This window comes from Ips typographus, unplaced genomic scaffold (assembly GCF_016097725.1).
Source record: "Ips typographus isolate SLU unplaced genomic scaffold, UJ_Ityp_2.0 IpsContig33, whole genome shotgun sequence".
Lineage (NCBI taxonomy): Eukaryota > Metazoa > Arthropoda > Insecta > Coleoptera > Curculionidae > Ips > Ips typographus.
The window spans coordinates 17,785-30,475 of NW_028098572.1; the positions used below are offsets into that span (position 1 = coordinate 17,785).

Here is a 12,691-nt window from a genome sequence, read left to right on the forward strand (position 1 = left end):
TGAAATGGATGGCTAAATTATCTCAGAGCTGTAGCTAGTTCCTAAAAAGATCAAATAACCGACTTCAAAAACAAAAACAATAAGTTTCATATCGTTTTCGTCCTCAAGTGCAAAAAAAGGCAACTACACGTGGTGTTCCCAGGCGGTCACCCATCCAAGTACTAACCACGCCCTACGCTGCTTGACTGCGGTGATCGGACGGGAACCGGTATATCCAGCGTGGTATGGCAGTTGCCTGTAAACTAATCAATAACCGAGTAATAAAAACCACCAAAAGTGTAGGAGAAATGCAAATGTCATTTTCTTGGTTGCATGGTTGAAATGGATGGCTAAATTATCTCAGAGCTGTAGCTAGTTCCTAAAAAGATGATATAACCGACTTCAAAGAAAAAAGCATAAGTTTCATATCATTTTCGTCCACAAGTGCAAAAAAAGGCAACTACACGTGGTGTTCCCAGGCGGTCACCCATCCAAGTACTAACCACGCCCTACGCTGCTTGACTGCGGTGATCGGACGGGAACCGGTATATCCAGCGTGGTATGGCAGTTGCCTGTAAACTAATCAATAACCGAGTAATAAAAACCACCAAAAGTGTAGGAGAAATGCAAATGTCATTATCATGGTTGCATGGTTGAAATGGATGGCTAAATTATCTCAGAGCTGTAGCTAGTTCCTAAAAAGATCAAATAACCGACTTCAAAAACAAAAACAATAAGTTTCATATCGTTTTCGTCCTCAAGTGCAAAAAAAAGGCAACTACACGTGGTGTTCCCAGGCGGTCACCCATCCAAGTACTAACCACGCCCTACGCTGCTTGACTGCGGTGATCGGACGGGAACCGGTATATCCAGCGTGGTATGGCAGTTGCCTGCTAACTAATCAATAACCGAGTAGTAAAAACCACCAAAAGTGTAGGAGAAATGCAAATGTCATTTTCATGGTTGCATGGTTGAAATGGATGGCTAAATTATCTCAGAGCTGTAGCTAGTTCCTAAAAAGATGATATAACCGACTTCAAAGAAAAAAGCATAAGTTTCATATCATTTTCGTCCACAAGTGCAAAAAAAGGCAACTACACGTGGTGTTCCCAGGCGGTCACCCATCCAAGTACTAACCACGCCCTACGCTGCTTGACTGCGGTGATCGGACGGGAACCGGTATATCCAGCGTGGTATGGCAGTTGCCTGTAAACTAATCAATAACCGAGTAATAAAAACCACCAAAAGTGTAGGAGAAATGCAAATGTCATTATCATGGTTGCATGGTTGAAATGGATGGCTAAATTATCTCAGAGCTGTAGCTAGTTCCTAAAAAGATCAAATAACCGACTTCAAAAACAAAAACAATAAGTTTCATATCGTTTTCGTCCTCAAGTGCAAAAAAAAGGCAACTACACGTGGTGTTCCCAGGCGGTCACCCATCCAAGTACTAACCACGCCCTACGCTGCTTGACTGCGGTGATCGGACGGGAACCGGTATATCCAGCGTGGTATGGCAGTTGCCTGCTAACTAATCAATAACCGAGTAGTAAAAACCACCAAAAGTGTAGGAGAAATGCAAATGTCATTTTCATGGTTGCATGGTTGAAATGGATGGCTAAATTATCTCAGACCTGTAGCTAGTTCCTAAAAAGATGATATAACCGACTTCAAAGAAAAAAGCATAAGTTTCATATCATTTTCGTCCACAAGTGCAAAAAAAGGCAACTACACGTGGTGTTCCCAGGCGGTCACCCATCCAAGTACTAACCACGCCCTACGCTGCTTGACTGCGGTGATCGGACGGGAACCGGTATATCCAGCGTGGTATGGCAGTTGCCTGTAAACTAATCAATAACCGAGTAATAAAAACCACCAAAAGTGTAGGAGAAATGCAAATGTCATTATCATGGTTGCATGGTTGAAATGGATGGCTAAATTATCTCAGAGCTGTAGCTAGTTCCTAAAAAGATCAAATAACCGACTTCAAAAACAAAAACAATAAGTTTCATATCGTTTTCGTCCTCAAGTGCAAAAAAAAGGCAACTACACGTGGTGTTCCCAGGCGGTCACCCATCCAAGTACTAACCACGCCCTACGCTGCTTGACTGCGGTGATCGGACGGGAACCGGTATATCCAGCGTGGTATGGCAGTTGCCTGTAAACTAATCAATAACCGAGTAATAAAAACCACCAAAAGTGTAGGAGAAATGCAAATGTCATTTTCTTGGTTGCATGGTTGAAATGGATGGCTAAATTATCTCAGAGCTGTAGCTAGTTCCTAAAAAGATGATATAACCGACTTCAAAGAAAAAAGCATAAGTTTCATATCATTTTCGTCCACAAGTGCAAAAAAAGGCAACTACACGTGAGGCATTTACGAAAATTATACCTGCTAATTCCACCGTTTACCACAATCGGTGTAACTTTTAAAGATCTGGTTCATTACGGTTGAATTAATTTTAGAACGCGATTGGTATTCCTATTCCTGATATGTCTTTGACATCTGGCATCCAGATTTTCATTGTTGAAATGTTTTATAATATCGGCATACTCTCCCTCCATCTCGCAAACAGAACATATTCCAGTATCCATTTTAATTTAACAGGTCAATCTCATAAGCTAGCTAGTGGAACAAACCGACAAACCGTCAACCATAAACTAATTTTTGAGGTTATGATTTTGTTGGAAACTCATACAGTTTTTTTTAATTCCCTGTTGTTGATCGAATGAACTAATTCGGGGATTTCATGTTTTTTTTAGTATAATTTTTTATGTACAAATTCCTCGCGTTAATGCACATTTATGCGGACAAAATCCGGCAGTACGCGTCGTACAGCCGCTTCAAATAGTCTGGCTTCGGTACCGATAATTTTGTGACAACGACAAGAGCAGGTGAGTCCTATTAATGTGCATCGTTTAATTTAAATACAGTCCACTTAAAATCGTATGTTAAACACAAAAGTCTATTTGCGACATTTTGGCCACTTCGAGCCGGATATTTTCTCGAATTAGTTCATTTCTCTTCAGAAATATCTAATTAGTATTACATTACTTATATCCAACAATTAGCTCATTTCTCTTCAGAATTACTAATTGCTTGGCAAAATCGTCACACAACAAACATTTTTGAGCAACTCATCTGCATTTTGTGATTTGTACGTCGTTATTATTTTACTTTAAAACAACTTGAACACTTTTTTGCTGTACACTTGATCACCCGTACATTCGGGCATTTTAGGCATTTGGGGTTTGGGCTATTTTTAGCTTATCTGCGTGCGATAAAAACCAAGTTTGTAGTATACTTTCAGTTTGGGTCGACAATTTCTTAAACCAATTTAAAATATAAATCTGATTTAAATTTGTATAGTAATAACAATAAGCTAAAATGACGGATGCAGATATCATTGTCGAACTGAATAAACTTAGACTGCGACGTAAAGTGTCATTACAAAGATTGTCAGAAATTTATAATTATGCGGTGAATAATACCGATGATCAGTTTTATAAGCAAAACTTGTTTGCACGATTGGAATTTGTCGACTCTATTCATGATGAGTTTAGAGAGTATCATAACTCCATTGTTTCTTTGATTTCAACTGACGCGGAATTTCAGTTAGAAGATAAAATTCGAAGTCTAGCAGATAAATATGTTTATGACGTTAAAGGGAAAAAATTTGAACTTACATTGTCTGAGACTGCTCAGCAGGAAACGTCAACGCAGTTTACTTCAACTTTAACTCCAAAACTTCCAAAAATCAACATACCTGTTTTCGATGGAAATTTGAAGCAATGGCCTGCATTCTACGACTTATTTAACAGTGTTATTCATACTAACCCAACTCTATCAGACATAGAAAAGTTTCATTATTTAACGACATCACTTAAAGCTGATGCTCTCAACTTAATCAAGTCCATTCCGTTAACTGCCCCAAATTATCAGATAGCATATGATGCCTTGAAGACTCGTTTCCAAAATAAGCGTGTTTTAGCCACTGCATATTTCAATGAAATTTATTTGACACAACCCATCTTCAAGCCTACGGCTAAAGTCGCCGGTTAATTGACACCTTTTCTGAAAATCTTGCTTCTTTGAGAGGTTTGAATTTTGATACAAATTCGTGGGATTTCATAATCTTCAATATACTTTTACAAAAACTCGATACAAAAACCAGAATGGATTTTGAAATTGAACATAGTACTGTAGAGTTTCCCACATATGCTATGCTGTCAACTTTTTTGAATAATCAATGCAAGGCTTTAAAGTCGGTGGAGTTTATGACGCCTGCTTCTAAAGGTAAATCTGAGGTTGCTAATCAAAATCCCCGAAGCAAATGTCAGTTCAAAGACACTCATAGAACCGATGTTTTATTTAATAATAATGTTTTAGATAAGGGCCAACAAAATGCAGTCGATCGAAAGTGCCCCTTATGTACAGCGTCTCATGCTTTGTATCGATGTTCTTTATTTTTAGCTAAATCACCTCACGAACGACTGGCTTTGGTTAAGAGTCACAATTTGTGTGTCAACTGTATGCGTTCACGTCATACCGTACGTAACTGTCTTTCTACAGTGCGGTGTAAAATGTGTAACTTACAACATCACACATTGCTTCATTTAGGTTCTCCAAGAATTTACAATCAAAATTCTGGAACTTCTCAATCATCATTTTTTCACGGCCCACAAGCCTCAAATAACCTTGCAGATGCAGCTCAAAACTCTGATGGAGTACAAAACTCTCAAACTGCCTCAACGGCTTCAGCACTCTCGTGCACCTCGCCATTTGGGCACCAAAGATCAATTTTACTATCTACCGCTATCGTTGAAATTCTTGATGCTTTCGGGAATTATCAAAAGGAGCGAATTTTACTTGATACGGCTAGCATGGCCAACTTCATTTCGGAACGCTGTGCCAATCGTTTAGGCTTAAAGCGTTACCCGTGCTCTACTCCTCTTGAAGGCATCAATAACCAAATTTCTAATCCGACTTATGGTAAAGCCCATTGTATTATTAAGCCTTTTGGCAAATCTGAGCCAGGGTTTGAATTTGAAGCCATTCTTTTACCCAAAGTCTGCTCAGACCAACCGAAAATGGTAATTGATACCACCAATTGGCAGCACATTCAAGACTTACCTCTAGCTGATCCTCAATTTCAAATCCCTAGTTCCATAGATATTCTGTTGGGTGCAGAATTAGTACCTTATATACTACGATCTGGTCAAATCTTTGGTCACGCAGGTCAACCTGTTGCACTTAGAACAATCTTTGGTTGGATTTTACAGGGTCCAGCTGGAAATGTACCATCAAATTCTTCTCTCGTTAGCTGTCATGTTTCTTTGAATCCTCATATGGAACTAGCACTTAAAAAATTCTGGGAACTGGAAGAAGTGCCAACTTCTAGGAAGTTGTTGTCTCCTGATGAACAGCGTTGTGAAAGTATCTACACTTCCTTGTTGACTCGTGATGCTTCAGGTAGATTCATAGTTCCACTTCCATTTAAACATCAAGACCCGAACTTTGGTGATACATACTCACAAGCCCTTCGGCGATTTACATATCTAGAGTCTAGATTACATAAAAACCCTGAACTTCATTTAAAATACGTACATTTTATAAAAGAGTACATTGAAAAGGAATATATTTCCGAGGTTTCTACTTCAGATTATCAGTCTAAAACCGCATTTTATTTGCCACATCATTGTGTGCTTAAACCAGACAGCGTCTCTACTAAACTCCGTGTTGTCTTCGACGCTAGCGCAAAGGGTACCGCGGGTTTAAGCTTGAATGATACACTGTTTGCTGGACCTAAACTGCATCAAAACTTGTCCTCTATTTTGTTAAGATTTCGAATATACCCATACGTATTTGTTTGCGACATTAAACAGATGTACTGCCAAATACTGATCAAGCCAGAATATAGAAAATATCAACGTTTTCTTTGGCGTTTTTCGACCGATGAGAGTATCAAGGAATACCATTTAAATCGGGTCACTTTTGGAGTATCTTCTGCGCCTTATTTAGCCTTAAGAACCCTGAAAGAATTAGCCGCTTTTGAGCGAAATAATCATCCTCTAGCGGCCAAGGTTTTAGACGAATCGGTCTACGTAGATGACTGCGTTGCTGGTGCTGAATCAGTGAAAGACATTCTTAAATTACAACAAGAGCTGATCTCTTTGCTTGAAAAGGGAGGTTTTGAATTGAGAAAATGGGCCAGCAACTGCTCCGAATTATTATCTGCGGTAAAAGCTATTGATCCACAGATGCCATTGACTTTTGATAGTGATGGTCCTAATTTTGTAAAGGTTTTAGGTCTCCAATGGCATCCACAAAATGACATATTTTCATATTGTTATACTCCAATCAACGTACCCTGTACAAAACGGAACATATTGTCTCAAATTGCTAGAATATTTGATCCTGTTGGGTTTTTGTCTCCAATGATTTTCCTTGCTAAGCGCATTTTGCAACTTTTATGGTTGTCCAAATCTGATTGGGATGAAATACCATCTCATGAAATTGTAAAAACTTGGGAAAAATAACCTCTGAATTGTCTGAAATTTCTAAAATTCGCATTCCTCGTCTTATGTCGTGCCTAGGATCAACTACGCGTGTGGAAGTCCATGGATTTTGCGATGCGAGTTCTTGCGGCTACGGTTGTGCTGTGTATTTCAGGTCAATTTCCAGTAACGGACAAACAGAATGCTCCTTGGTAGCGGGCAAATCTCGTGTATCGCCACTCAAAATAGTTTCATTACCTCGACTCGAACTATGTGCCGCTTATTTATTAGCCGACTTACTAACGTTTGTTATATCCTCTTATGAAAAGCTGCTCACCATTGATGCAGTATATGCTTGGTCTGATTCACAAGTCACTCTTGCTTGGATTCTTAGTTCGCCACACAGATGGAAAACATTTGTGGCTAATCGAGTGGCCCGTATTCAAGAGTTGATTCCTTCTTCTTCATGGAAATACGTTCCTACAGACCTGAACCCAGCCGATTGCGCATCCAGAGGTCTCACTCCTCTAGAACTTTTCGAGCATAAATTGTGGTGGAAGGGTCCCGAATTTCTTACTCACCCTTGTCATATGTGGCCAACTCAGCGCTCAGTAGTGTCGGATGGTACCCCTGAAACATCTTCTGAGGAGAAACAGTTGTCTCTTCACGTAACCAAGGCTGATTCTTCTATTTTAACAGATCTTCTGTTTAAGTTTTCCTCATTGCGAAAAGTTCAACGAGTCCTTGCTTGCGTTTTAACGTTTATTTCTCGCACCAGAAGACAGATTTCTTCCTTTCAGGAAACTATTCCAAAGGATGCTATGCAAAGGTCCATGGTTCTGCTCCTATTACACGCCCAGGAAGAAAGTTTTTCGAATATTCTACAAAACTGTCGTAATAACAGCCCTTTACCTAAACCTTTTAGAAAGTTGGCCCCTTTTATAGACGAAGTGGGTCTCCTTAGGGTGGGCGGCAGGCTTAGAAACTCCTCGTTATCTATAGATGCTAAATTTCCTGTTTTATTACCGAAAAATCACAGATTATGTGAACTGATTATCGAACAGAGTCATAATGATAATTTTCATCCAGGAATGAAGACTTTGCACAATTTAATCATTCAGAATTTCTGGATATTATCTCCCCGTTCCGCAATTTATCGCTGCCTGTCTAGATGTATCAAATGCTTTCGCATGAAACCTCGCTCTTACGCGCCATTCATGGCCGATCTTCCTTCATTTAGACTAACCCAAGTTAAAGCATTCTCTCAAGTGTGTCTTGACTATGCGGGACCGTTTTCCATTACTATGGGAAGGTATCGGGGAGGAAAACCTACTAAAGCCTATATTTGTCTTTTTGTATGTTGCAATACAAAGGCAATTCATTTGGAATTATCCTCCGATTTGTCATCGGATACCTTTCTAGCGGCCTTTCGCCGTTTTATGGCGCGAAGAGGTCGAGTGTCCGAAATTCATTCAGACCAGGGAACAAACTTTAAAGGAGCGTATAATCAGCTTCTTGCCTTTTCTCAAATGGCTTGTAAGGAATTGTCAATTAAGTGGCATTTCAACCCTCCAGGTGCTCCTCATTTCAACGGCCTCAGCGAAGCCGGAGTTAAGTCTGTGAAAAGTCATTTGTACCGTGTTACTGGCGAACAAATTCTTACCTACGAAGAATTCTACACTCTGCTAACCCAGATTGAGTGTCTTTTAAATTCACGTCCCCTTTCACCTATTAGTGATGACCCAAATGACTTGTCTCCACTTACTCCTGGTCACTTCTTGACAATGGAACCACTCACGGGGTTCCCCGAGCCAGACGTAACACACATTCCTTTGAATCGTTTGGATAGATGGCAGCTTCTGCAGAAGATGCATGTTGATTTTTGGAAGCGTTGGAACCAAGATTACTTGCATACTTTGCAACAGCGCTCTAAATGGCTAACCCGTCTGCCTAACATTAAGCCAAACACGTTGGTTCTTATCAAAGACGAGCGCACGCCTCCTAAACAATGGGTATTAGGACGGGTGATCAAGGTGCATCCAGGTGCTGACGGTACTGTTCGCGTCGTTACCTTAAAGGTACAAGGCGGTTTATTGCAGCGTCCAGTCGTCAAGCTTTGTCCTTTACCAGGACAATGACTTGCAAACATAACCTTTCTTTTATTGCCTTTTCTTGATTTAGTAATCTAGTTTATTTTTCTTTCTTTTTTTTTTTTCCTTTTCTCCTTTTTGCCTAATTTCATTTATATGTTTTTTTTTGGGATAAAACCACAGCCATAGGTTTTATGGTGGGCGGAATGTTGGAAACTCATACAGTTTTTTTTAATTCCCTGTTGTTGATCGAATGAACTAATTCGGGGATTTCATGTTTTTTTTAGTATAATTTTTTATGTACAAATTCCTCGCGTTAATGCACATTTATGCGGACAAAATCCGGCAGTACGCGTCGTACAGCCGCTTCAAATAGTCTGGCTTCGGTACCGATAATTTTGTGACAACGACAAGAGCAGGTGAGTCCTATTAATGTGCATCGTTTAATTTAAATACAGTCCACTTAAAATCGTATGTTAAACGCAAAAGTCTATTTGCGACAGATTTTAAATTTTAACGGAAAACCTGTCAAAAGTCACTTTTTTCTTAATTTACCGACGGAACTTCTCGATCCATAAATCATAAACCGGGTGCATATATTCGGTATATGGGTAAAATTTCAGAACGGCAATAGTAGTTACCAAAAACAATTTTCGAACGCTCTAGGTTAAATAGGTATCTACCGGTAGAATATTCGTAAATGCCTGTGGTGTTCCCAGGCGGTCACCCATCCAAGTACTAACCACGCCCTACGCTGCTCGACTGCGGTGATCGGACGGGAACCGGTATATCCAGCGTGGTATGGCAGTTGCCTGTAAACTAATCAATAACCGAGTAATAAAAACCACCAAAAGTGTAGGAGAAATGCAAATGTCATTTTCATGGTTGCATGGTTGAAATGGATGGCTAAATTATCTCAGAGCTGTAGCTAGTTCCTAAAAAGATCAAATAACCGACTTCAAAAACAAAAACAATAAGTTTCATATCGTTTTCGTCCTCAAGTGCAAAAAAAAGGCAACTACACGTGGTGTTCCCAGGCGGTCACCCATCCAAGTACTAACCACGCCCTACGCTGCTTGACTGCGGTGATCGGACGGGAACCGGTATATCCAGCGTGGTATGGCAGTTGCCTGCTAAATAATCAATAACCGAGTAGTAAAAACCACCAAAAGTGTAGGAGAAATGCAAATGTCATTTTCTTGGTTGCATGGTTGAAATGGATGACTAAATTATCTCAGAGCTGTAGCTAGTTCCTAAAAAGATGATATAACCGACTTCAAAGAAAAAAGCATAAGTTTCATATCATTTTCGTCCACAAGTGCAAAAAAAGGCAACTACACGTGGTGTTCCCAGGCGGTCACCCATCCAAGTACTAACCACGCCCTACGCTGCTTGACTGCGGTGATCGGACGGGAACCGGTATATCCAGCGTGGTATGGCAGTTGCCTGTAAACTAATCAATAACCGAGTAATAAAAACCACCAAAAGTGTAGGAGAAATGCAAATGTCATTTTCTTGGTTGCATGGTTGAAATGGATGGCTAAATTATCTCAGAGCTGTAGCTAGTTCCTAAAAAGATGATATAACCGACTTCAAAGAAAAAAGCATAAGTTTCATATCATTTTCGTCCACAAGTGCAAAAAAAGGCAACTACACGTGGTGTTCCCAGGCGGTCACCCATCCAAGTACTAACCACGCCCTACGCTGCTTGACTGCGGTGATCGGACGGGAACCGGTATATCCAGCGTGGTATGGCAGTTGCCTGCTAAATAATCAATAACCGAGTAGTAAAAACCACCAAAAGTGTAGGAGAAATGCAAATGTCATTTTCTTGGTTGCATGGTTGAAATGGATGACTAAATTATCTCAGAGCTGTAGCTAGTTCCTAAAAAGATCAAATAACCGACTTCAAAGAAAAAAGCATAAGTTTCATATCATTTTCGTCCACAAGTGCAAAAAAAGGCAACTACACGTGGTGTTCCCAGGCGGTCACCCATCCAAGTACTAACCACGCCCTACGCTGCTTGACTGCGGTGATCGGACGGGAACCGGTATATCCAGCGTGGTATGGCAGTTGCCTGTAAACTAATCAATAACCGAGTAATAAAAACCACCAAAAGTGTAGGAGAAATGCAAATGTCATTTTCTTGGTTGCATGGTTGAAATGGATGGCTAAATTATCTCAGAGCTGTAGCTAGTTCCTAAAAAGATGATATAACCGACTTCAAAGAAAAAAGCATAAGTTTCATATCATTTTCGTCCACAAGTGCAAAAAAAGGCAACTACACGTGGTGTTCCCAGGCGGTCACCCATCCAAGTACTAACCACGCCCTACGCTGCTTGACTGCGGTGATCGGACGGGAACCGGTATATCCAGCGTGGTATGGCAGTTGCCTGCTAAATAATCAATAACCGAGTAGTAAAAACCACCAAAAGTGTAGGAGAAATGCAAATGTCATTTTCTTGGTTGCATGGTTGAAATGGATGACTAAATTATCTCAGAGCTGTAGCTAGTTCCTAAAAAGATGATATAACCGACTTCAAAGAAAAAAGCATAAGTTTCATATCATTTTCGTCCACAAGTGCAAAAAAAGGCAACTACACGTGGTGTTCCCAGGCGGTCACCCATCCAAGTACTAACCACGCCCTACGCTGCTTGACTGCGGTGATCGGACGGGAACCGGTATATCCAGCGTGGTATGGCAGTTGCCTGTAAACTAATCAATAACCGAGTAATAAAAACCACCAAAAGTGTAGGAGAAATGCAAATGTCATTTTCTTGGTTGCATGGTTGAAATGGATGGCTAAATTATCTCAGAGCTGTAGCTAGTTCCTAAAAAGATGATATAACCGACTTCAAAGAAAAAAGCATAAGTTTCATATCATTTTCGTCCACAAGTGCAAAAAAAGGCAACTACACGTGGTGTTCCCAGGCGGTCACCCATCCAAGTACTAACCACGCCCTACGCTGCTTGACTGCGGTGATCGGACGGGAACCGGTATATCCAGCGTGGTATGGCAGTTGCCTGTAAACTAATCAATAACCGAGTAATAAAAACCACCAAAAGTGTAGGAGAAATGCAAATGTCATTTTCATGGTTGCATGGTTGAAATGGATGGCTAAATTATCTCAGAGCTGTAGCTAGTTCCTAAAAAGATCAAATAACCGACTTCAAAAACAAAAACAATAAGTTTCATATCGTTTTCGTCCTCAAGTGCAAAAAAAAGGCAACTACACGTGGTGTTCCCAGGCGGTCACCCATCCAAGTACTAACCACGCCCTACGCTGCTTGACTGCGGTGATCGGACGGGAACCGGTATATCCAGCGTGGTATGGCAGTTGCCTGCTAAATAATCAATAACCGAGTAGTAAAAACCACCAAAAGTGTAGGAGAAATGCAAATGTCATTTTCTTGGTTGCATGGTTGAAATGGATGACTAAATTATCTCAGAGCTGTAGCTAGTTCCTAAAAAGATGATATAACCGACTTCAAAGAAAAAAGCATAAGTTTCATATCATTTTCGTCCACAAGTGCAAAAAAAGGCAACTACACGTGGTGTTCCCAGGCGGTCACCCATCCAAGTACTAACCACGCCCTACGCTGCTTGACTGCGGTGATCGGACGGGAACCGGTATATCCAGCGTGGTATGGCAGTTGCCTGTAAACTAATCAATAACCGAGTAATAAAAACCACCAAAAGTGTAGGAGAAATGCAAATGTCATTTTCTTGGTTGCATGGTTGAAATGGATGGCTAAATTATCTCAGAGCTGTAGCTAGTTCCTAAAAAGATGATATAACCGACTTCAAAGAAAAAAGCATAAGTTTCATATCATTTTCGTCCACAAGTGCAAAAAAAGGCAACTACACGTGGTGTTCCCAGGCGGTCACCCATCCAAGTACTAACCACGCCCTACGCTGCTTGACTGCGGTGATCGGACGGGAACCGGTATATCCAGCGTGGTATGGCAGTTGCCTGCTAAATAATCAATAACCGAGTAGTAAAAACCACCAAAAGTGTAGGAGAAATGCAAATGTCATTTTCTTGGTTGCATGGTTGAAATGGATGACTAAATTATCTCAGAGCTGTAGCTAGTTCCTAAAAAGATGATATAACCGACTTC

General features: G+C 40.5%; 1 protein-coding gene, 17 non-coding genes and 1 pseudogene across 18 annotated transcripts; 1 reads left to right on the top strand and 18 right to left on the bottom strand.

Moving 5' to 3' along the window:
• Positions 1-117: 117 nt before the first annotated feature.
• Positions 118-236, bottom strand: LOC145739647 (5S ribosomal RNA). Its single transcript, XR_014181151.1, has one exon. It is a non-coding gene; the product is annotated as a 5S ribosomal RNA (ribosomal RNA).
• A 197-nt stretch (positions 237-433) lies between these two features.
• LOC145739649 (5S ribosomal RNA) lies at positions 434-552 on the bottom strand. The gene has a single exon (XR_014181153.1). It is a non-coding gene; the product is annotated as a 5S ribosomal RNA (ribosomal RNA).
• A 199-nt stretch (positions 553-751) lies between these two features.
• Positions 752-870, bottom strand: LOC145739650 (5S ribosomal RNA). The gene has a single exon (XR_014181154.1). It is a non-coding gene; the product is annotated as a 5S ribosomal RNA (ribosomal RNA).
• A 197-nt stretch (positions 871-1,067) lies between these two features.
• LOC145739651 (5S ribosomal RNA) lies at positions 1,068-1,186 on the bottom strand. Its single transcript, XR_014181155.1, has one exon. It is a non-coding gene; the product is annotated as a 5S ribosomal RNA (ribosomal RNA).
• Positions 1,187-1,385: 199 nt separating this feature from the next.
• Positions 1,386-1,504, bottom strand: LOC145739652 (5S ribosomal RNA). The gene has a single exon (XR_014181156.1). It is a non-coding gene; the product is annotated as a 5S ribosomal RNA (ribosomal RNA).
• A 197-nt stretch (positions 1,505-1,701) lies between these two features.
• Positions 1,702-1,820, bottom strand: LOC145739653 (5S ribosomal RNA). The gene has a single exon (XR_014181157.1). It is a non-coding gene; the product is annotated as a 5S ribosomal RNA (ribosomal RNA).
• Positions 1,821-2,019: 199 nt separating this feature from the next.
• Positions 2,020-2,138, bottom strand: LOC145739569 (5S ribosomal RNA). Its single transcript, XR_014181079.1, has one exon. It is a non-coding gene; the product is annotated as a 5S ribosomal RNA (ribosomal RNA).
• A 2,017-nt stretch (positions 2,139-4,155) lies between these two features.
• LOC145739548 (uncharacterized) lies at positions 4,156-8,615 on the top strand. Its single transcript, XM_081994942.1, has 4 exons — positions 4,156-4,315; positions 4,370-4,510; positions 4,601-6,289; positions 6,577-8,615. Exons 1-4 carry the CDS (start codon positions 4,156-4,158, stop codon positions 8,613-8,615), a joined length of 4,029 nt encoding a protein of 1,342 aa, XP_081851068.1.
• Positions 8,616-9,261: 646 nt separating this feature from the next.
• LOC145739605 (5S ribosomal RNA) lies at positions 9,262-9,380 on the bottom strand (annotated as a pseudogene).
• Positions 9,381-9,579: 199 nt separating this feature from the next.
• Positions 9,580-9,698, bottom strand: LOC145739570 (5S ribosomal RNA). The gene has a single exon (XR_014181080.1). It is a non-coding gene; the product is annotated as a 5S ribosomal RNA (ribosomal RNA).
• A 197-nt stretch (positions 9,699-9,895) lies between these two features.
• LOC145739571 (5S ribosomal RNA) lies at positions 9,896-10,014 on the bottom strand. Its single transcript, XR_014181081.1, has one exon. It is a non-coding gene; the product is annotated as a 5S ribosomal RNA (ribosomal RNA).
• A 197-nt stretch (positions 10,015-10,211) lies between these two features.
• LOC145739572 (5S ribosomal RNA) lies at positions 10,212-10,330 on the bottom strand. Its single transcript, XR_014181082.1, has one exon. It is a non-coding gene; the product is annotated as a 5S ribosomal RNA (ribosomal RNA).
• A 197-nt stretch (positions 10,331-10,527) lies between these two features.
• On the bottom strand, positions 10,528-10,646 carry LOC145739573 (5S ribosomal RNA). Its single transcript, XR_014181083.1, has one exon. It is a non-coding gene; the product is annotated as a 5S ribosomal RNA (ribosomal RNA).
• A 197-nt stretch (positions 10,647-10,843) lies between these two features.
• On the bottom strand, positions 10,844-10,962 carry LOC145739575 (5S ribosomal RNA). The gene has a single exon (XR_014181085.1). It is a non-coding gene; the product is annotated as a 5S ribosomal RNA (ribosomal RNA).
• Positions 10,963-11,159: 197 nt separating this feature from the next.
• LOC145739576 (5S ribosomal RNA) lies at positions 11,160-11,278 on the bottom strand. Its single transcript, XR_014181086.1, has one exon. It is a non-coding gene; the product is annotated as a 5S ribosomal RNA (ribosomal RNA).
• Positions 11,279-11,475: 197 nt separating this feature from the next.
• LOC145739577 (5S ribosomal RNA) lies at positions 11,476-11,594 on the bottom strand. Its single transcript, XR_014181087.1, has one exon. It is a non-coding gene; the product is annotated as a 5S ribosomal RNA (ribosomal RNA).
• A 199-nt stretch (positions 11,595-11,793) lies between these two features.
• Positions 11,794-11,912, bottom strand: LOC145739578 (5S ribosomal RNA). Its single transcript, XR_014181088.1, has one exon. It is a non-coding gene; the product is annotated as a 5S ribosomal RNA (ribosomal RNA).
• Positions 11,913-12,109: 197 nt separating this feature from the next.
• Positions 12,110-12,228, bottom strand: LOC145739579 (5S ribosomal RNA). The gene has a single exon (XR_014181089.1). It is a non-coding gene; the product is annotated as a 5S ribosomal RNA (ribosomal RNA).
• Positions 12,229-12,425: 197 nt separating this feature from the next.
• On the bottom strand, positions 12,426-12,544 carry LOC145739580 (5S ribosomal RNA). The gene has a single exon (XR_014181090.1). It is a non-coding gene; the product is annotated as a 5S ribosomal RNA (ribosomal RNA).
• Positions 12,545-12,691: the final 147 nt, after the last annotated feature.

Excerpts from the sequence above, each read along its gene's own strand:
- LOC145739548 (XM_081994942.1), top strand. The coding sequence starts at position 4,156 with ATGGATTTTGAAATTGAACATAGTACTGTAGAGTTTCCCACATATGCT. Across the intron at positions 4,316-4,369 it reads TCAAAATCCCCGAAGCAAAT|ATAAGGGCCAACAAAATGCA; the intron begins GTCAGTTCAAAG and ends ATAATGTTTTAG. Across the intron at positions 4,511-4,600 it reads TCACAATTTGTGTGTCAACT|GTTCTCCAAGAATTTACAAT; the intron begins GTATGCGTTCAC and ends TGCTTCATTTAG.